The sequence below is a fragment of the Oncorhynchus mykiss genome, chromosome 28, assembly GCF_013265735.2.
Source record: "Oncorhynchus mykiss isolate Arlee chromosome 28, USDA_OmykA_1.1, whole genome shotgun sequence".
Taxonomy (NCBI): Eukaryota; Metazoa; Chordata; class Actinopteri; order Salmoniformes; family Salmonidae; genus Oncorhynchus; species Oncorhynchus mykiss.
Window position 1 is genome coordinate 5331027 of NC_048592.1, and position 25734 is coordinate 5356760.

General features: G+C 46.6%; 1 protein-coding gene across 1 annotated transcript in view; it reads left to right on the plus strand.

The window, feature by feature from the left end:
* LOC110508384 overlaps positions 1–25734 on the plus strand; it is a 102836-nt gene that overhangs the window by 59958 nt on the left and 17144 nt on the right. The window contains exon 8 of the mRNA XM_021588884.2: positions 20561–20692. Coding sequence (XP_021444559.2) covers positions 20561–20692 — 132 coding nt within the window. The remainder of the gene's footprint in view (positions 1–20560; positions 20693–25734) is intronic.

The window sequence follows — 25734 nt, forward strand, 5'->3', positions numbered from 1 at the left end:
ATGAAAAGTGTGCCCAAAGTAAACTGCCTGCTACTCAGGCCCAGAAGCTAGGATGTGCATATTATTAGTAGATTTGGATGGAAAACACTCTAAGTTTCTAAAACTGTTTGAATGATATCTGTGAGTATAACAGAACTTATTTGGCAAGCGAAACCCTGAGGACAAACAATCCAGGAATATTTTATTTTGAGGTCACTCTCTTTTCAATGGGTTTTCAATGAGAATCTAGAATTCTAAGGCAGTTGCAGATCCTATCGCTTCCACTAGATGTCAACAGTCTTTAGAAATTGGTTGATGTTTTTCTTTTGTGTACTGAAGAAGTAGGGCAGTTCAGAACGAGGGTCGGGTGAAGTGTACTGTTTGTTAGAGGCGCGCGACCTGAAAGCACGCTCCACTTTGTTTTCGTCCGGTATTGAACACAGTTTATCCCGTCTTAAATTTGATAGATTATTTACGTAAAAAAATCCCTAAAGTTGTATTAGGAAAGTTGTTTGAAATGTTTGGAACAAGTTTACAGGTAACTTTGCGCGAGTTGGAACCGTTATTTTTCTGGATCAAATGCGTCAAATAAATGGACATTTTGGATATATAACGACGGAATTAATCGAACAAAAGGACCATTTGTGATGTTTATGGGACATTTTGGAGTGCCAACAGAAAAATATCTTAATAGGTAAGGCATGAATTATATCACTATTTCTAAATATGAATGTCATGTATTTGTTTGGTGGGGTGCTATCCTCAGATAATCGCATGGTTTGCTTTTGCTGTAAAGCCTTTTTGAAATCTGATACGTTGGCTGGATTACAAGTGTAGCTTTAATTTGGTGTATTGCATGTGTGATTTCATGAAACTTTAATATTTATAGTAATTTAATTTGAATTTGGCGCTCTGCCATTTCACCGGATGTTGTCAAATCGATCCCGTTAACGGAATTTGATCCCTAAGAAGATAAGGACTAATTAATTAAGAACAAATTGTTATTTACAATGACAGCCTACCAAAGGCAAAAGGCCTCCTGCGGGGACGAGGGCTGGGATTAAAAATAAAATAAAACTATAGGACAAAACACATATCACGACAAGAGACACCACAACACTACATAAAGAGAGACCTAAGACAACAACATAGCATGGCAGCAACACATGACAACACAGCATGGTAGCAACACAACATGACAACAACATGGTAGCAACACAACATGGGAGCAGCACAACACATGGCACAAACATTATTGGGCACAGACAACAAGACAAGGGCAAGAAGGTAGAGACAACAAAACATCACGCGAAGCAGCCACAACTGTCAGTAAGAGTGTCCATGGTTGAGTCTTTGAATGAAGAGATGGAGATAAAACTATCCAGTTTGAGTGTTTTTTGTGGATCGTTCCATTCGCTAGCTGCAGCGACCTGAAAAGACGAGCGACCCAGGGATGTGTGTGCTTTGGGGACCTTTAACAGAATATGACTGGCAGAACGGGTGCTGTATGTGGAGGATGAGGGCTGCAGTAGGTATCTCAGATAGGGGGGAGTGAGGCCTAAGAGGGTTTTATAAATAAGCATCAACCAGTGGGTCTTGCGACAGGTATACAGAGATAACCAATTTACAGAGGAGTATAGAGTGCAGTGATGTGTCCTAAAGGAAGCATTGGTGGCAAATCTGATGGACGAATGGTAAAGAACATCAAGCCGCTCGAGAGCACCCTTTCCTGCCGATCTATAAATTACATCTCCGTAATCTAGCATGGGTAGGATGGTCATCTGAAGGTCAGGGTTAGTTTGGCAGATGCGGTGAAAGAGAAACGATTACGAAAGAGAAACCAAGTCTAGATTTAACCTTAGCCTGCAGCTTTGATAAGTGCTGAGAGAAACAGAAACAGAAGGAAGAAGGCACTGACAAAGATGGTAGCCTCGCTTCGCGTTCTTAGGAAACTATGCAGTATTTTGTTTCTTTATCTATTATTTCTAACATTGTTACCCCAGGTAATCTTAAGTGTTATTACATACATACATACATACATACATACATACATACATACATCCCGCGCTCAGGTCTGTTCAACGCTGGTCCGACCAATCTGATTCAAGACTGCTTTGATCACGTGGACTGGGATATGTTCCGCATTACGTCCAACAACAACATTGACGAATACGCTGATTCGGTGAGCGAGTTCATTAGAAAGTGCATCGGCGATGCTATACCCACAGCATCGATTAAAATATTCCCAAATCAGAAACCGTGGATTTATGGCAGCATTCGCACAACTGAAAGCGCAAACCACTGCTTTTAACCAGGCCAAGGTGACCGGAAACATGACCGAATACAGTGTAGCTATTCCCTCCGCAAGGCAATCAAACAAGCTAAGTGTCAGTATAGAGACAAAGTAGAGTCACAATTCAACGGCTCAGACACAAGAGGTATGTGGCAGGGTCTACAGTCAATCACAGATTACAAAAAGAAAACAAACCCCGTCGCGGACCAGGATGTCTTGCTCCCAGACAAATTAAACAACTTCTTTGTGCGCTTTGAGGACTATACAAAGACTGTGGGCTCTCATTCTCCGTGGCAAACGCGAGTAAAACATTTGAACGTGTTAACCCTCGCAAGGCTGCCGGCCTAGACATGCTTCAAGATGGCCAGCATTGTTCCTGTTCCCAAGAAAGCTAAGGTAACTGAACTAAATGATTATCGCCCCGTAGCACTCACTTCTGTCATCATGAAGGGCTTTGAGAGACTAGTCAAGGATCATATCACCTCCACCCTACCTGATACCCTAGACCCACTACAATTTACTTACCACACCAATAGGTCCACAGATGATGCAATCGCCATCACACTGCCCTATCCCATCTGGACAAGAGGAATACCTATATAAGAATGCTGTTCATTGACTACAGCTAAACATTCAACACCATGGTACCTTCTAAACTCATCATTAAGCTTGAGACCCTGGGTCTCCACCCCGCCCTGTGCAACTAGGTCCTGGACTTTCTGATGGTCCGCCCCCAGATGGTGAAGGTAGGAAACAACATCTCCACCCCGCTGATCCTCAACACTCGGGCCCCACAAGGGTGCGTTCTCAGCCCTCTCCTGTACTCCCTGTTCACCCACGACTGCATGGCCATGCACGCCTCCAACTCAATCATCAAGTTTGCTGACGACACTACAGTGCCAGGCTTGATTACCAACAATGATGAGACAGCCTGCAAGGAGGAGGTGAGGGCCCTCAGAATATGGTGTCAGGAAAATAACCTCTCACTCAACGTCAACAAAACAAAGGAGATGATCGTGGACTTCAGGGAACAGGATTTGTGTGTATAAGGTAGTTGTTGTCAACAAATTTGATTACTTGTTAGATATTACTGCACTGTCAGAACTAGAAGCACAAGCATTTCGCTACACTTGCATTAACATCTGCTAACCATGTGTATGTGACTAATCAAATGTCATTTGATTTGATTGATTTGAGAAGACCAGTGTACCTTCTAGCCCTACTCCCAAGTACTTGAATGAGGTGACTACCCTCAGAGTTAGTAATCACACCGGTGGGGAGAGGGGCATTCTTCTTACCAAACCACATTACCTTTGTTTTAGAGGTGTTCAGAACAAGGTTAAGGGCAGAGAAAGCTTGTTGGACACTAAGAAAGCTTTGTTGTAGAGCGTTTTAACACAAAATCCAGGAGGGGGCCAGCTGAGTATAACACTGTATCATCTGCATATAAATGGATAGAGAGAGCTTCCTGCTGCCTGAGCTATGTTGTTGATGTAAATTGAGAAGAGCGTGGGGCCTAGGTTCGAGCCTTGGGGTACTCCCTTGGTGACAGCAGATGTTCTGGCTTTACACACTGCACTCTTTGAGAGAGGTAGTTAGCAAACCAGGCCAAAGACCCTTCAGAGACACCAATACTCCTTAGCCGGCCCACGAGAATGGAATGGTCTACCTTATCAAAAGCTTTGGCCAAGTCAATAACAATAGTATCACAACATTGCTTAGAATCAAGGGCAATTGTGACATAATTTAAGACCTTTAAGGTTGCAGTGACACATCCGTAACCTGAGCAGAAACCAGATTGCATACAAGAGAGAATACTATAGACATCAAGAAAGCCAGTCAGTTGATTTATGACATGTTTTTCCACCACTTTTGATAAACAGGGCAAAATAGAGATAGGCCTATAACAGTTTGCATCAGCTTGATCTCCTCCTTTAAATAAAGGACAAACAGTGGCTGCCTTCCAAGCAATGGGAACCTCCCCAGAAAGGATGGACAGGTTAAAAAGGTTGGAGATAGGCTTGGCGATGATAGAGGCAGCAACCTTAAAGAAGAAAGGGCCTAAAACATCTGACCCAGATGTTTTTTTGGGGTCAAGTTCCTTTAACACCTTGGACTCAGTAAACAATGTTTTCTTTGCAGTGGGTGTGTGTCTGTGTTGTATATGCTCTAATTATTTTCTACTGTATGTATGTGTTTGAGTACACTGTATTTTAACAGAATGTGTATAATAGTGAGTGTTTGTGAATGTATGTGGATGTGAGCATATTGTGTGAATTAAATACAACGGTGTATGTGTCATGTCACCCTGAGGGGTATCCTAAGAAAAAGGTTTAAGGAGTGAGCGAAGTAACTTTGGTCAACTCTAAATTTAACCTATCATACAAAAGTGGCTCACCTTTTAGCCAGGTAAATTTCCTTCAGAACTATTCTGCTCCAGGGCAGGCTAACTCAGGGCTAACTCAACTGAATGAAATGTCTGAGCCAAGACCAATGAAATCAGATTCCCTCCCTCTTGCAAAGATTGCATTATCACCCCCTTCATCTGAGGAAGACAACTGATTAAATATTTTATTAATTACATGTTTTTTATCTTTAAAAAATTGCAATGTTAAAATACTGTATATCACATTACACATTTAGTAATGACAGAATGCGTTTTAAACTTCACACAATGTAACACTTTTGTATGACTTAATGAAATAATATATAGATGGGAGTGAGGAACATTTGTGCATTGATAAGCACACCAAAGATGCCATTAACGATGAGTAATAAAATAAAGACGGAACTTCTAAAACAATATTTCACACTATAGTCTGCTGAATTTGAAAGATATATTTTCTTTCATTTTGATTTCGGCACAAATGAAAATGTGTCACTGACCCACCCATGGATTTATGTTTCAGCGTCGTCTCAATAAAGAGTTCTGCATTCGACTAGCCATGTGTGACATGCATGTGCAAGTTACAAGCCTGCTCGAGTTAGCGAAAGGAGGACAGGTAATATCCACCATCGTAGTACAGATGAAGCCTGACCTGGAATGTGAAGCTTACTGAAGCTGGCTAGCTTTAGAAAACGTTGAGTAGATCTAGCTTGCTTCGTAGGATACCCCTCAGGGCTACAGGCCCCCAACCCCCCAAAAAATGTAAACATTTCATTTTATTTTCATTATTTTTTTAGGAACTCGAGGTCTCAACTTACTGCTAAGAGTTAGAATAGTAGAATCAAGAAGGTGCAACTTCTACATTTGGTAAAGCGTCAGTAGTTTTTCTCTTGTAATGTCAGTCACTGACAGTCACTCAATTAGACCATGTCACCTAAAGATGTTTTAATTGGTAAGTTAGTCTAGCCAGCTATCTACACCTTGTAGTAATCATTACCGGCACTGACCTCCAGGGAGCCCCCATAGATGTTGTTGGTCACTCTCACTCAGATATCACATGAGCATGGCATAAGTCATGGGACATTTTAGAATTAGCTTTCAAATTGCAAAATGTTCTCTCGGCCCCATGGAAAAATGAATAGAATTGCATGAAATGAGTTTTAAAAACTGCAAAATGTTCTGTCCTCCCCAAGGCAAAATGTGTAGAATTGCAGGAAATTCGCTTTGAAACGGCAAAATGTTCTGTCCGCCCCAAGGCTAAATTTTCTGTCTGCCCCAAGGCTAAATTTTCTGTCTGCCCCAAGGCTAAATTTTCTGTCTGCCCCAAGGCAAAATGTTCTGTCTGCTCCAAGGCAAAATGTTCTGTCTGCCCCAAGGCAAAATGTTCTGTCTGCCCCAAGGCAAAATGTTCTGTCTGCCCCAAGGCAAAATGTTCTGTCTGCCCCAAGGCAAAATGTTCTGTCCGCCCCAAGGCAAAATGTTCTGTCTGCCCCAAGGCACAATGAGTAGAATTGCAGGAAATGTGCTTTGAAACGGCAAAATGTTCTGTCCTCCCCAAGACACAATGAGTAGAATTGCATGAAATAACTCTCCGCTGTCAAGAGGGGGACCACTACATCTTTTTACCGCAAGGTGGGGGGCCACCAAACTAGGAATGGGCATTTGAAATGATTTCACTATTTAAATAATATCAATAATAAAGAATTGGGAAATTTAAATGGGCACTTTCTCGAGCGAGACAGAGAGTCGGTGCGCTGCACTCTGCTTCTTTCAGCAGAAGGGTGGGGGAGTGTTGAGAGAGGAGCAGTGGCCGGTGTGTGTGACAGTCTATGTGTGGCATGGAGGGAAAGAGAGAGAGGGAAAATAGCCATACCGACTCACACTAGTTAGACAAACTTGTTGCTACCATAGGTTATCTATCATACCATCTGATATTGCCTGTATTGACTGCATTAAATCGTTGTAAGCCAGCTAGCTAGTTAAAGTAGCAAGGCTAATTGAGGCTATTTTGCTGCACTTCCCGTCCTTGTCTACAACAACTTTAATGAAACAACAGCCTACCTGTTGGTTGATCATTGTAGCCTACTCCTCATTTAGCCAACTGAACTCCTGAATGTTTATTACATTTTGCATCAGTTAGACATCTCCCACTTCAGATGCTACACATGGAGCCTCTAACTGTTGCGCTGCTTTCATTGCCTGACAATAACAAAAAGCTACACGTGTGGAAAGTGTATCGGCTACCAGTGTGTCTTTTGTATGGGGTGCACTCATAAAAACTGTCGTTAAAATGTTGAATGTATCCCATGTAGGCTTTGCAGCAATGTCATATAGATGATTTCATTCCATTTAGTCAAAAATGAATACTCTCCCAAGTAATCTAATACTAACGTCCATTTGGATATTTGAATATTCAAATGAACGTGCCCATACCCCAGGCCAAATCTCTCTTAGGGTCCCCAAACAACCCTGGTGTCATCAGCTTCTCTAGTGTGTCCTTGAGAGAGAGCTTGTTTTTGTCTGTTTAGTATGTGTGTTTTAGAGAAAGCGTTGTCTCTTGTTTGTAGCTGAATGACAGGGCAAAATGTTGATTTCCGCCTAAATAGATATACCCAACCGTAATTATTTTTCATGAGATGGCCATAAACAATAAATGGTAATGTTGCATAGTTTTTAGAAAGATCTGTAAGTCACCTATCTGGTAAAACAATTGCTGAGGTGTGCTCATTTTGATTGCTGAGGTGTCCTCATTCTGATTGCTGAGGTGTCCTCATTCTGATTGCTGAGGTGTCCTCATTCTGATTGCTGAGGTGTGCTCATTCTGATTGCTGAGGTGTGCTCATTCTGATTGCTGAGGTGTGCTCATTCTGAGGACACGAGCTCAAGTTCATACTACAAATGTTATGAAAATATGAGAAATCATATAAGATTTCTTTCCTATTCAACAAAAGTGGGTATTAGGGCTTGAAATGATATAGTAACAATCAATTTATAAATTACGTACTATAAGATTTCACATTTCATATAACTTTTAAATAAGTATGATCATACTTAGCGACAGTACAATATTGGCACTATAACGGTGACAGATAATTTCTCCTTAACGTCCACTGAGTGTGCAGCGACACCAATGAGACCAAGGTACAGCGTGGTAGGCGTACATTTTGAATTTATTAAATGAACAACCCAAAAAACAAGAAATATAATGTCATAGACGTGTGAATAGGTGGCAGGGAAGTCAGGCGCAGGAGAGTCAAACGGAGTGTAAAATGGAGTCTTTTAATAAATGTCCAAGTAACATGCTCCATAACACGAATAAGAAAAATGAATATAAACAAATATGGGTACGAAGACCCGTCGCGCACCCATACAAATAAACACTACACTGACAATAAACAATCTCTGACAAAGACATGAGGGGAAACAGAGGGTTAAATACACAACAGGTAATTCTGTTACGGTGCGTGAATGAGGACCCAAAAGTGAATTAACTTAAACAGAGCTTCTTTAATAAGAAAACAAACGTAGGCTCAGATGGACCGGCAGGTTCCGACAGGACAGGACAAGGTTGCAGCAAACATGACGATAGTCTGGTTCAGGCATGAACAACACAAACAAGAATCCGACAAGGACAGGAACAAAAACAGAGAGAGATATAGAGGACTAATCAGAGGGAAAAAGGGAACAGGTGGGAAAAGGGGTGACGAGGTAGTTAGGAGGAGACAAGGAACAGCTGGGGGAAAGAGGGGGAGAAACGGTAACCTAAAACGACCAGCAGGGGGAGACAGGGTGAAGAGAAAGGACAGAAACAAGACACAACATGACAATACATGACAGTACCCCCCCACTCACCGAGCGCCTCCTGGCGCACTCGAGGAGGAAACCTGGCGGCAACGGAGGAAATCCTCGATCAGCGCACGGTCCAGCACGTCCCGAGAGGGAACCCAACTCCTCTCCTCAGGACCGTACCCCTCCCAATCTACTAGGTACTGATGACCACGGCCCCGAGGACGCATGTCCAAAATCCTACGGACCCTGTAGATGGGTGCGCCCTCGACAAGGATGGGGGGGGGGGGGAAGACGAGCGGGGGCGCGAAGAACGGGCTTGATACAGGAGACATGGAAGACCGGGTGGACGCGACGAAGGTATCGCGGAAGAAGAAGTCGAACTGCGACAGGATTAATGACCTGAGAAATACGGAACGGACCAATGAACCGCGGGGTCAACTTGCGAGAAGCCGTCTTAAGGGGAAGGTTCTGAGTGGAGAGCCAAACTCTCTGACCGCGACAATATCTAGGACTCTTAGTTCTACGCTTATTAGCAGCCCTCACAGTCTGCGCCCTATAACGGCAAAGTGCAGACCTGACCCTCTTCCAGGTGCGCTCGCAACGTTGGACAAAAGCCTGAGCGGAGGGGACGCTGGACTCGGCGAACTGAGATGAGAACAGCGGAGGCTGGTACCCGAGGCTACTCTGAAAAGGAGATAGCCCGGTCGCAGACGAAGGAAGCGAGTTGTGGGCGTATTCTGCCCAGGGGAGCTGTTCTGACCAAGACGCAGGGTTGCGAAAAGAAAGACTGCGTAAGATGCGACCAATAGTCTGATTGGCCCGTTCTGCTTGACCGTTAGACTGGGGGTGAAAGCCGGAAGAGAGACTGACGGAAGCCCCAATCAAACGGCAAAACTCCCTCCAAAATTGAGACGTGAATTGCGGACCTCTGTTCGAAACGACGTCTGACGGAAGGCCATGAATTCTGAAAACATTCTCGATTATGATTTGTGCCGTCTCTTTAGCAGAAGGAAGCTTAGCAAGGGGAATAAAATGAGCCGCCTTAGAGAACCTGTCGACAACCGTAAGAATAACAGTCTTCCCCGCTGACGAAGGCAGTCCGGTGACAAAATCTAAGGCGATGTGAGACCACGGTCGAGAGGGAATGGGAAGCGGCCTGAGACGGCCGGCAGGAGGGGAGTTACCGGACTTAGTCTGCGCGCAGACCGAACAAGCAGCCATGAAGCGACGCGTGTCATGCTCCCGGGTGGGCCACCAAAAACGCTGGCGAATGGAAGCAAGCGTACCCCGAACGCCAGGGTGGCCGGCTAACTTGGCAGAGTGAGCCCACTGAAGAACGGCCAGACGAGTAGGAACGGGAACGAAAAGAAGGTTCCTAGGACAAGCGCGCGGCGACGGAGTTTGAGTGAGTGCTTGCTTTACCTGCCTCTCAATTCCCCAGACAGTCAACCCGACAACATGCCCCTCAGGGAGAATCCCCTCGGGGTCAGTGGAGGCTACTGAAGAACTGAAGAGACGAGATAAAGCATCAGGCTTGGTGTTCTTAGAGCCCGGACGATAAGAAATCACGAACTCGAAACGAGCGAAAAACAGCGCCCAGCGCGCCTGACGCGCATTAAGTCGTTTGGCAGAACGGATGTACTCAAGGTTCCTATGGTCAGTCCAAACGACAAAAGGAACGGTCGCCCCCTCCAACCACTGTCGCCATTCGCCTAGGGCTAAGCGGATGGCGAGCAGTTCGCGGTTTCCCACATCATAGTTACGTTCCGACGGCGACAGGCGATGAGAAAAATACGCGCAAGGGTGGACCTTGTCGTCAGAGAGGGAGCGCTGAGAAAGAATGGCTCCCACGCCCACCTCTGACGCGTCAACCTCGACAACGAACTGTCTAGTGACGTCAGGTGTAACAAGGATAGGTGCGGATGTAAAACGATTCTTGAGGAGATCAAAAGCTCCCTGGGCGGAAACGGACCACTTAAAGCACGTCTTGACAGAAGTGAGGGCTGTGAGAGGGGCTGCCACCTGACCGAAATTACGGATGAAACGACGATAGAAGTTCGCGAAGCCGAGAAAGCGCTGCAGCTCGACGCGTGACCTAGGGACGGGCCAATCAATGACAGCTTGGACCTTAGCGGGATCCATCTTAATGCCTTCAGCGGAAATAACAGAACCGAGAAATGTGACGGAGGAGGCATGAAAAGAGCACTTCTCAGCCTTCACAAAAAGACAATTCTCTAAAAGGCGCTGGAGGACACGTCGAACGTGCTGAACATGAATCTGGAGTGACGGTGAAAAAATCAGGATATCGTCAAGGTAAACGAAAACAAAGATGTTCAGCATGTCTCTCAGGACATCATTGACTAATGCCTGAAAGACAGCTGGAGCGTTAGCGAGGCCGAAAGGAAGAACCCGGTATTCAAAGTGCCCTAACGGAGTGTTAAACGCCGTCTTCCACTCGTCCCCCTCCCTGATGCGCACGAGATGGTAAGCGTTACGAAGGTCCAACTTAGTGAAAAACCTGGCTCCCTGCAGGATCTCGAAGGCTGAAGACATAAGAGGAAGCGGATAACGATTCTTCACTGTTATGTCATTCAGCCCTCGATAATCTATGCAGGGGCGCAGGGACCCGTCCTTCTTCTTAACAAAAAAAAACCCCGCTCCGGCGGGAGAGGAGGAGGGGACTATGGTACCGGCGGCAAGAGCTACAGACAAATAATCTTCGAGAGCCTTACGTTCGGGAGCCGACAGAGAGTATAGTCTACCCCGGGGGGGAGTGGTTCCCGGAAGGAGATCAATACTACAATCATACGACCGGTGTGGAGGAAGAGAGGTGGCCCTGGACCGACTGAACACCGTGCGCAGATCGTGATATTCCTCCGGCACCCCTGTCAAATCACCAGGCTCCTCCTGTGAAGAAGAGACAGAGGAAACAGGAGGGATAGCAGACATTAAACATTTCACATGACAAGAGACGTTCCAGGAGAGGATAGAATTACTAGACCAATTAATGGAAGGATTATGACAAACTAGCCAGGGATGGCCCAAAACAACAGGTGTAAAAGGTGAACGAAAAATTAAAAAATAAATGGTTTCGCTATGATTACCAGAAACAGTGAGGGTTAAAGGTAGCGTCTCACGCTGAATCCTGGGGAGAGGACTACCATCCAGGGCGAACAAGGCCGTGGACTCCCTTAACTGTCTGAGAGGAATGTCATGTTCCCGAGCCCAGGTCTCGTCCATAAAACAGCCCTCCGCCCCAGAGTCTATTAAGGCACTGCAGGAAGCTGACGAACCGGTCCAGCGTAGATGGACCGACAAGGTAGTGCAGGATCTTGAAGGAGAGACAGGAGTAGTAGCGCTCACCAGTAGCCCTCCGCTTACTGATGAGCTCTGGCTTTTACTGGACATGAAGTGACAAAATGACCAGCAGAACCGCAATAGAGACAGAGGCGGTTGGTGATTCTCCGTTCCCTCTCCTTAGTCGAGATGCGGATACCTCCCAGCTGCATAGGCTCAGCACCCGAGCCGGCAGAGGAAGATGGTAGTGATGCGGAGAGGGGGGCAACGGAGAACGCGAGCTCCTTTCCACGAGCTCGGTGACGAAGATCAACCCGTCGCTCAATGCGAATAGCGAGTTCAATCAAGGAATCCACGCTGGAAGGAACCTCCCGGGAGAGAATCTCATCCTTTACCTCTGCGCGGAGACCCTCCAGAAAACGAGCGAGCAAAGCCGGCTCGTTCCAGCCACTGGAGGCAGCAAGAGTGCGAAACTCAATAGGATCGATTACCTTGACATAGGGAAGACAGGACCCTGGAAGCCTCCTCCCCAAAAACAGATCGATCAAAAACCCGTATCATCTCCTTTTTAAAGTCCTGATACTGGTTAGTACACTCAGCCCTTGCCTCCCAGATTGCCGTGCCCCACTCACGAGCCCGTCCAATAAGGAGAGATATGACGTAGGCGACACGAGCAGTGCTCCTGGAGTAAGTGTTGGGCTGGAGAGAAAACACAATATCACACTGGGTGAGGAACGAGCGGCATTCAGTGGGCTCCCCAGAGTAACACGGCGGGTTATTGATTCTGGGCTCCGGAGATTCGAAAGCCCTGGAAGTGGCCGGTGGATCGAGGCGGAGATGGTGAACCTGTTCTGTGAGGTTGGAGACTTGGGTGGCCAGGGTCTCAACGGCATGTCGAGCAGCAGACAATTCCTGCTTGTGTCTGCCTAGCATTGCTCCCTGGATCTCGACGGCTGAGTGGAGAGGATCCGAAGTCGCTGGGTCCATTCTTGGTCGGATTCTTCTGTTACGGTGCGTGAATGAGGACCCAAAAGCGAATTAACGTAAACAGAGCTTCTTTAATAAGAAAACAAACGTAGGCTCAGATGGACCGGCAGGTTCCGACAGGACAGGACAAGGTTGCAGCAAACATGACGATAGTCTGGTTCAGGCATGAACAACACAAACAAGAATCCGACAAGGACAGGAACAAAAACAGAGAGAGATATAGAGGACTAATCAGAGGGAAAAAGGGAACAGGTGGGAAAAGGGGTGACGAGGTAGTTAGGAGGAGACAAGGAACAGCTGGGGGAAAGAGGGGGAGAAACGGTAACCTAAAACGACCAGCAGGGGGAGACAGGGTGAAGAGAAAGGACAGAAACAAGACACAACATGACAATACATGACAAATTCATGGTATTGAAAACAGGTGTGTGGGAAGACAAGACAATGGAAAATGAAAAATGGATCGATGATGGCTAGAAGACCGGTGACGTCGACCGCCGAGCACCGCCCGAACAAGGAGAGGCAACGACTTCGGTAGTATCCCCCCCCCCCCCCCTTCTGACGCGCGGCTCTAGCCGCGCGTCGACACTGGCATCGGGGACGACCCGGAGGGCAAGGTGCAGGGCGATCCCGATGGAGACGGTGGAATTCTTTTAACATGGAAGGATCTAACATGTCCTCCACCGGAACCCAGCATCTCTCCTCCGGACCGTACCCCTCCCAGTCCAAGAGGTACTGAAGGCCTCTCGCCCGACGTGTCAAATTCAGAATGGATCGAACAGAGTACGCCGGATTGTACTCCATGTCTAGAGGAGGCGGAGGAACATCACGCACTTCAGCCTCCTGGAGCGGGCCAGCCACCACCGGCCTGAGGAGAGCAGGTGGAGGGGCAAGTTTTGGGTCGAGAGCCAGACACTGTCCCCTGGTGCGAACACCGGGGCCTCACTGCGGCGACGGTCTGCGCCAATTTTCTGGTGCCTTATGGCGCGCTGAAGGTGGACGTGGGCTGCCTCCCAGGTTTCCTCAGTGCGCCAAAACCAATTGTCCACCGCAGGAGCCTCAGTCTGACTTTGATGCCAAGGAGCCAGAACCGGCTGATACCCTAATACACATTGAAAAGGAGTAAGGTTAGTGGAGGAGTGACGTAGCGAGTTCTGTGCCATCTCTGCCCTGGGCACGAACTTCGCCCACTCCCCCGGCCGGTCCTGGCAATAGGACCGCAGAAACCTACCCACATCCTGGTTAACTCTCTCCACCTGCCCATTACTCTCGGGGAGAAAACCTGAGGTAAGACTAACCGAGATCCCCAGACGTTCCATGAACGCCTTCCAGACCCTTGATGTGAACTGGGGACCCCGATCAGACACTATATCCTCAGGCACCCCATAGTGCTGGAAAACGTGTGTAAACAGGGCCTCTGCAGTTTGTAAGGCCGTAGGGAGACCGGGCAAAGGGAGGAGACGACAGGACTTCGAAAACCGATCCACAACGAGCAGGATCGTGGTTTTACCCTGTGAAGGTGGAAGATCGGTTAGGAAATCCACCGACAGGTGCGACCACGGCCGTTGAGGAACGGGTAAAGGTTGTAGCTTACTTCTGGGCAGGTGTCTAGGAGCCTTGCACTGGGCGCACACCGAGCAGGAGAAAACATAAATCCTCACGTCCTTAGCTAAAGTGGGCCACCAGTACCTCCCATCAAGACAGCGCATCGTCCGACCTATCACAGGATGACCAGAGGAGGGTGACGTGTGAGCCCAATAGATCAATCGGTCGCGGACAGCAGACGGAAAGTACAGACGACCAGCTGGACACTCAGGGGGAGAGGGCTCTCCACGTGACGCCCGCTCAATGTCCGCATCCAGCTCCCACAATACTGCCGCAACCAAACACGAAGCTGGGAGTATGGGAGTAGGATCCATGTACCGCTCCTCTGTGTCATACAGCCTAGACAATGCGTCTGCCTTGACGTTCTGGGAGCCTGGTCTGTAAGAGAGTAAACACAAAACGAGTGAAAAACATGGCCCACCTTGCCTGGCGAGGATTCAGTCTCTTCGCCTGCCGGATGTACTCCAGATTGCGGTGGTCAGTCCAGATGAGAAAAGGGTGTTTAGCCCCCTCAAGCCAATGCCTCCACGCCTTCAAGGCTTTTACGACAGCTAACAGCTCCCGGTCCCCCACATCATAGTTTTGCTCCGTTGGGCTGAGCTTCTTCGAAAAGAAAGCACAGGGGCGAAGCTTCAGTGCCGTACCCGAACGCTGAGAGAGCAATGCTCCTATCCCAGCTTCGGATTTGTCCACCTCCACTATGAATGGCAAAGAGGGATCCGGATGAGCCAACACAGGTACTGAGGTAAACAGAGTCTTCAGGTGTCCAAAAGCCCCGTTCGCCTCAGCCGGCCACTGCAAGCGCACCGGGCCCCCCTTTAGCAGTGAGGTCATGGGAGCAGCAACCTGACCAAAACTCCTGGCAAACCCTAAAAAACGCTGCACCTCCTTTACCGTGGTTAGAGTCGGCCAATTACGCACGGCTGTAATGCGGTCGCTCTCCATTTCCACTCCTGAAGTGGTAATCCGATGCCCTAGGAAGGAGATGGATTGTTATTATTATAGATAATGCTCCAATAATGCTCATTATAGATAATGCTCCAACAGGCGACCAAGCACCCTGCGCACCAGGGACACATGCTCTTGCGCCTGTAGCGGAGTATATCAGAATATCATTGATATACACCACTGTACCCTGCCCGTGCAGGTCCCTGAAGATCTCATCTACAAATGACTGGAAGACTGATGGAGCATTCATCAACCCATATGGCATGACACGGTACTCATAATGACCTGAAGTGGTGCTAAATGCCGTCTTCCACTCATCACCCTTCCGAATCCGCACCTTTGTGTTGTGTATTTAACCCTCTGTTTCCCCTCATGTCTTTGTCAGAGATTGTTTATTGTCAGTGTAGTGTTTATTTGTATGGGTGCGCGACGGGTCTTCGTACCCATATTTGTTTATATTCATTTTTCTTATAAGTGTTATGGAGTATGTTACTTGGACATTTATTAAAAGACTCCATTTTACACTCCGTTTGACTCTCCTGCGCCTGACTTCCCTGCCACCTATACACACGTCTATGACAGAATCTCTGACAAAGACATGAGTGGAAACAGAGGGTTAAAAACACAACAGGTAATAGATGGGATTGAAAACAGGTGTGTGGGAAGACAAGACAAAACCAATGAAAAATGGATCGATGATGGCTAGAAGACAGGTGACGTCGACCGCCGAGCACCGCCCGAACAAGGAGAGGCAACGACTTTGGTAGAAGTCGTAACAGATAAATGACACGTAAAGTAATGTAGCGCTAAACCAGCAACTGACAAAAACAAGATCCCACAACAGAAAGTGGGAAAAGGGCTGCCCAAGTATGATCCCCAATCAGAGACAACGATAGACAGCTGCCTCTGATTGGGAACCATACTCGGCCAAAAACAAAGAAACAGACATCATAGAATGCCCACCCCACATCACCCTGACCTAACCAAATAGAGAAATAAAACGTCTCTCTAAGGTCAGGGCTTAGTGATTTTGTCCATCTGTGACCAAGAAAAAGTGGTCTTGGTTCAATTCTATGAAATTATTTTATAGTTTCCCATGTTGAGAGCTCTAAATCCGTCTGAGAATATCACAGCGAGATGAAACTAGTATGAAACTGCTCAAAGTACCCCCAAAAAGGGCTCTTACCATCTAAAAGGATATTATGTTTATGCGTGTGTACTGTAGCCTATATGTGACTATGTGCTTCATAGTGTGTGTGTTTGTGAGCCTGCGTCCCCGCCCTTCTCCTGCTCTGTGGAGCACATGTTGTGTGCTTGGCCAGCAGAGCGGAGGGGACGATTATGCAAGAGCCTGTATGGCTGCCAAGCCGTGTGTGAGTGAGTGTGTGTGTGTGAGTGTGTGCGCTTGCGTGTGTGTTGAGGGAGGAAACAGCAAAACAGGTAGCCGTCCAGCCAGAGGAATAAATATAACATCACTGGCTCTGGAGAGTGCATCTTAATTTACAAAACATTAACTATTGGGCTTTGTTATTATTGAGTTTGATCTTTGTTAGAAAGTACATTAAAGCTGTAACTATGAGATTGTATATACAGCACAATCAACAAACTACTCCTGAACTTGAATTAACTTTAATTGCATTTACTAATGTCACTCATAAAACATTCATAATCACTCACACAATAGATGATGGATATGTATGAGATTCAGTAAAGAAATCCCCTGGGAGGCTTCTCCTGCAGTGGTTCTGTAGTGTAGATTTGATGGTGGGGACAGTGTGTGATAGAGGGTAATAAACATCTGGATGTTGGTAGCACTTGAGACTGAGAAACCTCTTGATCGACCAAGAGTTAAAAAGATCCACCGATGAAGAAGAACATCTCATTTGATGGCAGCATCTGATTCTGTTCATGATTGCTGTCTGATTTCTGGGCAGCTGTGCACTGAGTGGGCTGTCTTTTGACACACACACACACACACACACACACGTGGGGCGCATCTTTGATCTGGGGGCCGTGTATATGCAACACATCACACATGATTCTTTAACCACTGAAATTTCCTCAAAAACATTTTACCCTCTATCTGACGGTACTGTTTTGTTCAGTTATATTTCATATGAAGAAAAAAACAAAAGGACAAGAGACAGCAGTATGGTGGAGGGGAGACGGTGCAGGGGATACGGTGGAGGGGATACGGTGGAGGGGAGACGGTGGAGGGGAGACGATGGATGGGAGACGGTGCAGGGGAGACGGTGCAGGGGAGACGGTGCAGGGGAGACGGTGGATGGGAGACGGTGCAGGGGAGACGGTGCAGGGGAGACGGTGGAGGGGAGACGGTGGAGGGGAGACGGTGCAGGGGAGACGGTGCAGGGGAGACGGTGGAGGGGAGACGGTGCAGGGGAGACGGTGGAGGGGAGACGGTGGAGGGGAGACGGTTGAAGGGAGACGGTGAAGGGGAGACGGTGAAGGGGAGACGGTGGAGGGGAGACGGTGGAGGGGAGACAGTTGAAGGGAGACGGTGGAAGGGAGACGGTGCAGGGCAGACGGTGGAGGGGAGACGGTGGAAGGCAGACGGTGGAAGGGAGACGGTGCAGGGCAGACGGTGGAGGGGAGACGGTGGAGGGAAGACGGTGGAGGGCAGACGGTGGAGGGGAGACGGTGGAGGGCAGTGCGGTGGAGGGGAGACGGTGGAGGGGAGACGGTGGAGGGGAGACAGTGCAGGGGATACGGTGGAGGGGAGACAGTGCAGGGGATACGGTGGAGGGGATACGGTGGAGGGGAGACGGTGGTGGGGAGACGATGGATGGGAGACGGTGCAGGGGAGACGATGGATGGGAGACGGTGCAGGGGAGACGGTGCAGGGGAGACGGTGGATGGGAGACGGTGCAGGGGAGACGGTGGAGGGGAGACGGTGGAGGGGAGACGGTGCAGGGGAGACGGTGCAGGGGAGACGGTGGAGGGGAGACGGTGCAGGGGAGACGGTGGAGGGGAGACGGTGGAGGGGAGACGGTGGAGGGGATACGGTGGAGGGGAGACGATGGATGGGAGACGGTGCAGGGGAGACGGTGCAGGGGAGACGGTGCAGGGGAGACGGTGGATGGGAGACGGTGCAGGGGAGACGGTGGAGGGGAGATGGTGGAAGGGAGACGGTGCAGGGGAGACAGTTGAAGGGAGACGGTGGAAGGGAGACGGTGCAGGGCAGACGGTGGAGGGGAGACGGTGGAAGGCAGACGGTGGAAGGGAGACGGTGCAGGGCAGACGGTGGAGGGGAGACGGTGGAGGGAAGACGGTGGAGGGCAGACGGTGGAGGGGAGACGGTGGAGGGCAGTGCGGTGGAGGGGAGACGGTGGAGGGGAGACGGTGGAGGGGAGACGGTGCAGGGGATACGGTGGAGGGGAGACAGTGCAGGGGATACGGTGGAGGGGATACGGTGGAGGGGAGACGGTGGAGGGGAGACGATGGATGGGAGACGGTGCAGGGGAGACGATGGATGGGAGACGGTGCAGGGGAGACGGTGCAGGGGAGACGGTGGATGGGAGACGGTGCAGGGGAGACGTTGGAGGGGAGACGGTGGAGGGGAGACGGTGCAGGGGAGACGGTGCAGGGGAGACGGTGCAGGGGAGACGGTGGAGGGGAGACGGTGGAGGGGATACGGTGGAGGGGAGACGGTGAAGGGGAGACGATGGATGGGAGACGGTGCAGGGGAGACGGTGCAGGGGAGACGGTGCAGGGGAGACGGTGGATGGGAGACGGTGCAGGGGAGACGGTGGAGGGGAGATGGTGGAAGGGAGACGGTGCAGGGGAGACGGTGAAGGGGAGACGGTGGAGGGGAGACGGTGCAGGGGAGACGGTGGAGGGGAGACGGTGGAGGGCAGACGGTGGAGGGGAGACGGTTGAAGGGAGACGGTGAAGGGGAGACGGTGGAGGGGAGACGGTGGAGGGGAGACGGTGGAGGGGAGACGGTGGAGGGGAGATGGTTGAAGGGAGACGGTGGAAGGGAGACGGTGCAGGGCAGACGGTGCAGGGCAGACGGTGCAGGGCAGACGGTGGAGGGCAGACGGTGGAGGGCAGACGGTGGAGGGCAGACGGTGGAAGGGAGACGGTGGAGGGGAGACGGTGGAGGGGAGACGGTGGAGGGGAGACGGTGGAGGGGAGACGGTGGAAGGGAGACGGTGGAGGGCAGACGGTGGAGTGGAGACTGTGGAGGGGAGACGGTGGAGGGGAGACGGTGGAGGGGAGACCTGACAGCATAGTGAAGCTGCATACAGATGATTTGCTGTAGAGATATTTAATAGCACTACAGAATGTACACTTACAAATGTGTGAACAGAGATAATCTGATGCCAGAATATTATTTAATCCATATGCACAACCATGCGAAACCATTTCAACAACCATGTCATTTCTCAATGCATACACACCCCCCCCCACATACACACACACACACACACACACACACACACACACAGACACACACAGACACCCCCCCCACACACACACACACACACGCACACACACACACACACACACACACACACAGTATATTGGGGAGATTTGGGTATTGCTTACATAACATATGGTTTGTATGTACAGTATTTGTGAGGCTTTATTATTCTTGCTTTTGTGTTTTTTTGTTGAGCAAAACTTTTTGTCAATGTCGCTGAGATAAGAGTTGCGTTGGAGGCGGGGAAACTGTGGAGCCAGCTGTACAGACCATTGCATGTTTCTGTTTGTGAGTCTTTTATTAAAGATTGTGAAACGATGTTGTCTTTTTGCAGATTTTCATTCAATCATGCAGAGCTGTTCTTTTTGGGGGCCTAAAATACATGTGTTCATATGGGCAGAATATTATCTGTAGGCAAAAATATATTTTTCTGGTAAAAGACTGACGTTTGGACTTTTCAGTTAAAACATACTGAAATGAAAACGTAGTTGTTTTAGAGACACTAAGTAACAACAGGATTCTCTTAATACTGGGCTCTCACCATTACTACCACCATTACCATTCACATTCAGTCAGCTTTGGTGTTGACATCAGTGAGCCTTCTGAATGAGGAGAGACACATTGGTAGTCCTAACTTCCCCGGTACTTCACAGCTTCCCTGGGAAACTTAAGGTATTGTATCCTCACGTGGATGAAAGAGTAGCGGAGGAAGGAGTTTGCTTCTGCTGCAATGTTGGCCTTAATATATATCGTGTTGCGTCGGTGCTTTGAGTAGTGAATATAGGCCCTGGCTACCAGGCTGACAGCAGAGCCCTGTTCTCTGTGTGTCCACCAGGAGGCAGTGTTCATGGGAAACGGGGAGCAGTACATCTGGAAGCCCCCAGAGGACAATGACATCATCACCTTGCACCCAGCGCCTATACCCCCGGGGGAGAATGGACAGGGATACACACCCACAGCCATGGAGGTGAGGGATATGTCTGTGTGTGTATGCATGTGGGTGGTGGAGTGGGCGGGATGAGGTAAGTGTGTCATGGGGAGATTTGTGTATTGCTTACGTAACATATGGTTTGTATGTACAGTAAATTTGTGTTAACTTAATGGTCAAATTGTGAAAGAGAGGTCCTGTTTACCCAGAGAGCTCCTCTTTGATTGGCTTTGCCGCCATAACACAGACCTTCCTGAGTCAAACTTGGTCCGGGGCCTGGTTTCTGGTTACACTGCTGGGTGGGATTACAGCCATGTGGAACCGCAACATGTGGGTGGAGCCGAGCCCTTAACTCTGACACGTCAGTCACACTATGGGACAAAGTGACATCCCATTTCTCATGTAGTGCACTACTTCTGGAGAGTTTCACTGTTGGCTTGGCTGCAGAAAAACAGGTTTGAGCCCCTGACTCCTTTTGCTGTGTGGCTGTGAGCAGAGCTTAAGGGGTTAAGTCTCTGCTGTTTGGCTCCTCATTTAGAATGTAGAGCTCAGACTACTACGCAGATTTCTCTCCCTCCCTCTTTTTCTGTCTTTCTCTCCCGCTCTCTCAATCACTCATTCTTTCACTCTCTTTGTTTTTGCCTCTCTGAGACAAATAGTAAGACAATCTCCTCTTTCTCTTCTCTTCCCCCTTAATCCCTCTTCCTCTTTATGATTTTATCTTTCTCTCTTTCTGAACTCCTAGTATACTCTGGAGTGTGTCAGTTGCACCCGTCAAAAGGTGTTCCACTCCTCTCCTCCTCCGTTCCTCTCTTCTCGTCCACTCCTTACTTGCCTTTTGTAGGCGCTGGCCTGCTCTCAACCAATCAGATCTCCCATACCGGGTCTTACCCACTAACGTACATAATGCACACAAACCATTCTAAATTCACTACTTATTTTGTGATATCTACAAAATAACAGAAATAAGATTTTGTTGCGAAGTTGATAATCCTGTCACACACAGAGAGCAGAAATATAAACGGTACTGTATCTTAGAGTAGACGAGGAGAAGGAGAAGAGGAGAATGAACAAAATAAAATATACAGTACAGGCTTCTTCAACAGCTGCAGTTTTGAAACCCCCATCGTCTTGTGACTTCCTTCCTCTGCTGCAAACACACACACACACAAATACACACACACACACAGACACGTAATGGCTGTACAGATCACACACACAGCGCAGGGCATGGTCTTTGTTTATTAAAAAAGATCATCACAGATTTGTGGGGGCAGGGTTTAAGTGTTGCTAGAGATCTGTTAGGAAGAGAGAGACACAGAGAGAGAGAGAGAGAGGGGGGGGGGGATTGTTGAATCTAATGAAAAAGGAACTGTTTATGTTCATCTGTATGAGTATGTGATAGTATCTCTAGAGTATAAAATATATACTTTGTAGATAGATACTCAGTGTCAGTTCCACCCCAACAGTTACCCCCTAAAGATCATTGTGCATTTTTGAAACTCCTAAAATCCCTTGGGGTCTGAGAGAGATAGTGACAGATGGAGTGACAGAAAGAGAGAGACAGAGAGCGACATGGAGAATGATAGATAAAGAGAGCTATTTGCTCATGAAGCATTTCTCAGGAGCAGTAGATCAGAGGTGCAGTCCGGGTGTGAACATGGAAGACAAACATGACCGTATCCCACAATCCTTTTGTGCACCTCTCTATGACCTATGAAACAGAAATGCCACAGAGGTCACAATGTCGCTTAGATGGAATGTCTCTGCAAGATTTTCCACAAGCCATTTGGTTGTAAGTAGCGAGTTTGCACACACATGTTATTATTTCTTATTGTTGTTGCCTTGTCCAGAAGGACCCTGTAAGTAAGTACTTGGTTGGATGTGTATACCATGTGTATCCTGTAGTAAATCATGGAACTAGATATGGTCCATTAATACTTGCCATGTGTATCCTGTAGTAAAACATGGAACTAGATATGGTCCATTAATACTTACCATGTGTATCCTGTAGTACTAATAAAACATGGAACTAGATATTGTCCATTAATACTTGCCATGTGAATCCTGTAGTAAAACATGGAAGTAGATATGGTCCATTAATACTTGCCATGTGTATCCTGTAATAAAACATGGAACTAGATATGGTCCATTAATACTTGCCATGTGTATCCTGTAGTAAAACATGGAACTAGATATGATCCATTAAAACTTGCCATGTGTATCCTGTAGTAAAACATGGAACTAGATATGATCCATTAGTACTTGCCATGTGTATCCTGTAGTAAAACATGGAACTAGATATGATCCATTAATACTTACCATGTGTATCCTGTAGTAAAACATGGAACTAGATATGATCCATTAATACTTACCATGTGTATCCTGTAGTAAAACATGGAACTAGATATGGTCCATTAATACTTGCTATGTGTATCCTGTAATAAAACATGGAACTAGATATGGTCCATTAGTACTTGCCATGTGTATCCTGTAGTACTAATAAAACATGGAACTAGATATGGTCCATTAATACTTGCCATGTGTATCCTGTAGTAAAACATGGAACTAGATATGGTCCATTAATACTTGCCATGTGTATCCTGTAATAAAACATGAAACTAGATATGGTCCATTAATACTTACCATGTGTATCCTGTAGTACTAATAAAACATGGAACTAGATATGATCCATTAATACTTACCATGTGTATCCTGTAGTAAAACATGGAACTAGATATTATCCATTAATACTTACCATGTGTATCCTGTAGTAAAACATGGAACTAGATATGGTCCATTAATACTTGCTATGTGTGTCCTGTAATAAAACATGGAACTAGATATGGTCCATTAATACTTGCCATGTGTATCCTGTAGTACTTATAAAACATGGAACTAGATATGGACCATTAGTACTTGCCATGTGTATTCTGTAGTAAAACATGGAACTAGATATGGTCCATTAATACTTGCCATGTGTATCCTGTAATAAAACATGGAACTAGATATGGTCCATTTATACTTGCATGTGTATCCTGTAGTAAAACATGGAACTAGTTTTGATCCATTAATACTTGCCATGTGTATCCTGTAGTAAAACATGGAACTAGATATGGTCCATTAATACTTGCCATGTGTATCCTGTAGTACTAATAAAACATGGAACTAGATATGGTCCATTAATACTTGCCATATGTATCCTGTAATAAAACATGGAACTAGATATGATCCATTAGTACTTGCCATGTGTATCCTGTAGTAAAACATGGAACTAGATATGATCCATTGATACTTGCCATGTGTATCCTGTAGTACTAATAAAACATGGAACTAGATATGGTCCATTAGTACTTGCCATGTGTATCCTGTAATAAAACATGGAACTAGATATGATCCATTAGTACTTGCCATGTGTATCCTGTAGTAAAACATGGAACTAGATATGGTCCATTAATACTTGCCATGTGTATCCTGTAGTACTAATGAAACATGGAACTAGATATGGTCCATTAATACTTGCCATGTGTATCCTGTAGTAAAACATGGAACTAGATATGATCCATTAATACTTGCCATGTGTATCCTGTAATAAAACATGGAACTAGATATGGTCCATTAGTACTTGCCATGTGTATCCTGTAATAAAACATGGAACTAGATATGGTCCATTAGTACTTGCCATGTGTATCCTGTAGTAAAACATGGAACTAGATATGATCCATTAAAACTTGCCATGTGTATCCTGTAGTAAAACATGAAACTAGATATGATCCATTAGTACTTGCCATGTGTATCCTGTAATAAATCATGGAACTAGATATGATCCATTAATACTTGCCATGTGTATCCTGTAGTAAAACATGGAACTAGATATGATCCATTAATACTTACCATGTGTATCCTGTAGTAAAACATGGAACTAGATATGGTCCATGAATACTTGCCATGTGTATCCTGTAGTACTTATAAAACATGGAACTAGATATGGTCCATTGGTACTTGCCATGTGTATCCTGTAGTAAAACATGGAACTAGATATGGTCCATTAGTACTTGCCATGTGTATCCTGTAGTACTAATAAAACATGGAACTAGATATGATCCATTAATACGTACCATGTGTATCCTGTAGTAAAACATGGAACTAGATATGATCCATTAATACTTGCCATGTGTATCCTGTAATAAAACATGGAACTAGATATTGTCCATTAATACTTGCCATGTGTATCCTGTTGTAAAACATGGAACTAGATATGGTCCATTAATACTTGCCATGTGTATCCTGTAATAAAACATGGAACTAGATATGGTCCATTAATACTTGCCATATGTATCCTGTAGTAAAACATGGAACTAGATATGGTCCATTAGTACTTGCCATGTGTATCCTGTAGTAAAACATGGAACTAGATATGATCCATTAATACTTGCCATGTGTATCCTGTTATAAATCATGGAACTAGATATGTTCCATTAGTACTTGCCATGTGTATCCTGTAGTAAAACATGGAACTAGATATGATCCATTAATACTTGCCATGTGTATCCTGTAGTACTAATAAAACATGGAACTAGATATGGTCCATTAGTACTTGCCATGTGTATCCTGTAATAAAACATGGAACTATATATTATCCATTAGTACTTGCCATGTGTATCCTGTAGTAAAACATGGAACTAGATATGGTCCATTAATACTTGCCATGTGTATCCTGTAGTACTAATGAAACATGGAACTAGATATGGTCCATTAATACTTGCCATGTGTATCCTGTAGTAAAACATGGAACTAGATATGATCCATTAATACCTGCCATGTGTATCCTGTAATAAAACATGGAACTAGATATGATCCATTAGTACTTGCCATGTGTATCCTGTAATAAAACATGGAACTAGATATGGTCCATTAGTACTTGCCATGTGTATCCTGTAGTACTAATAAAACATGGAACTAGATATGGTCCATTAATACTTGCCATATGTATCCTGTAGTAAAACATGGAACTAGATATGATCCATTAAAACTTGCCATGTGTATCCTGTAGTAAAACATGGAACTAGATATGATCCATT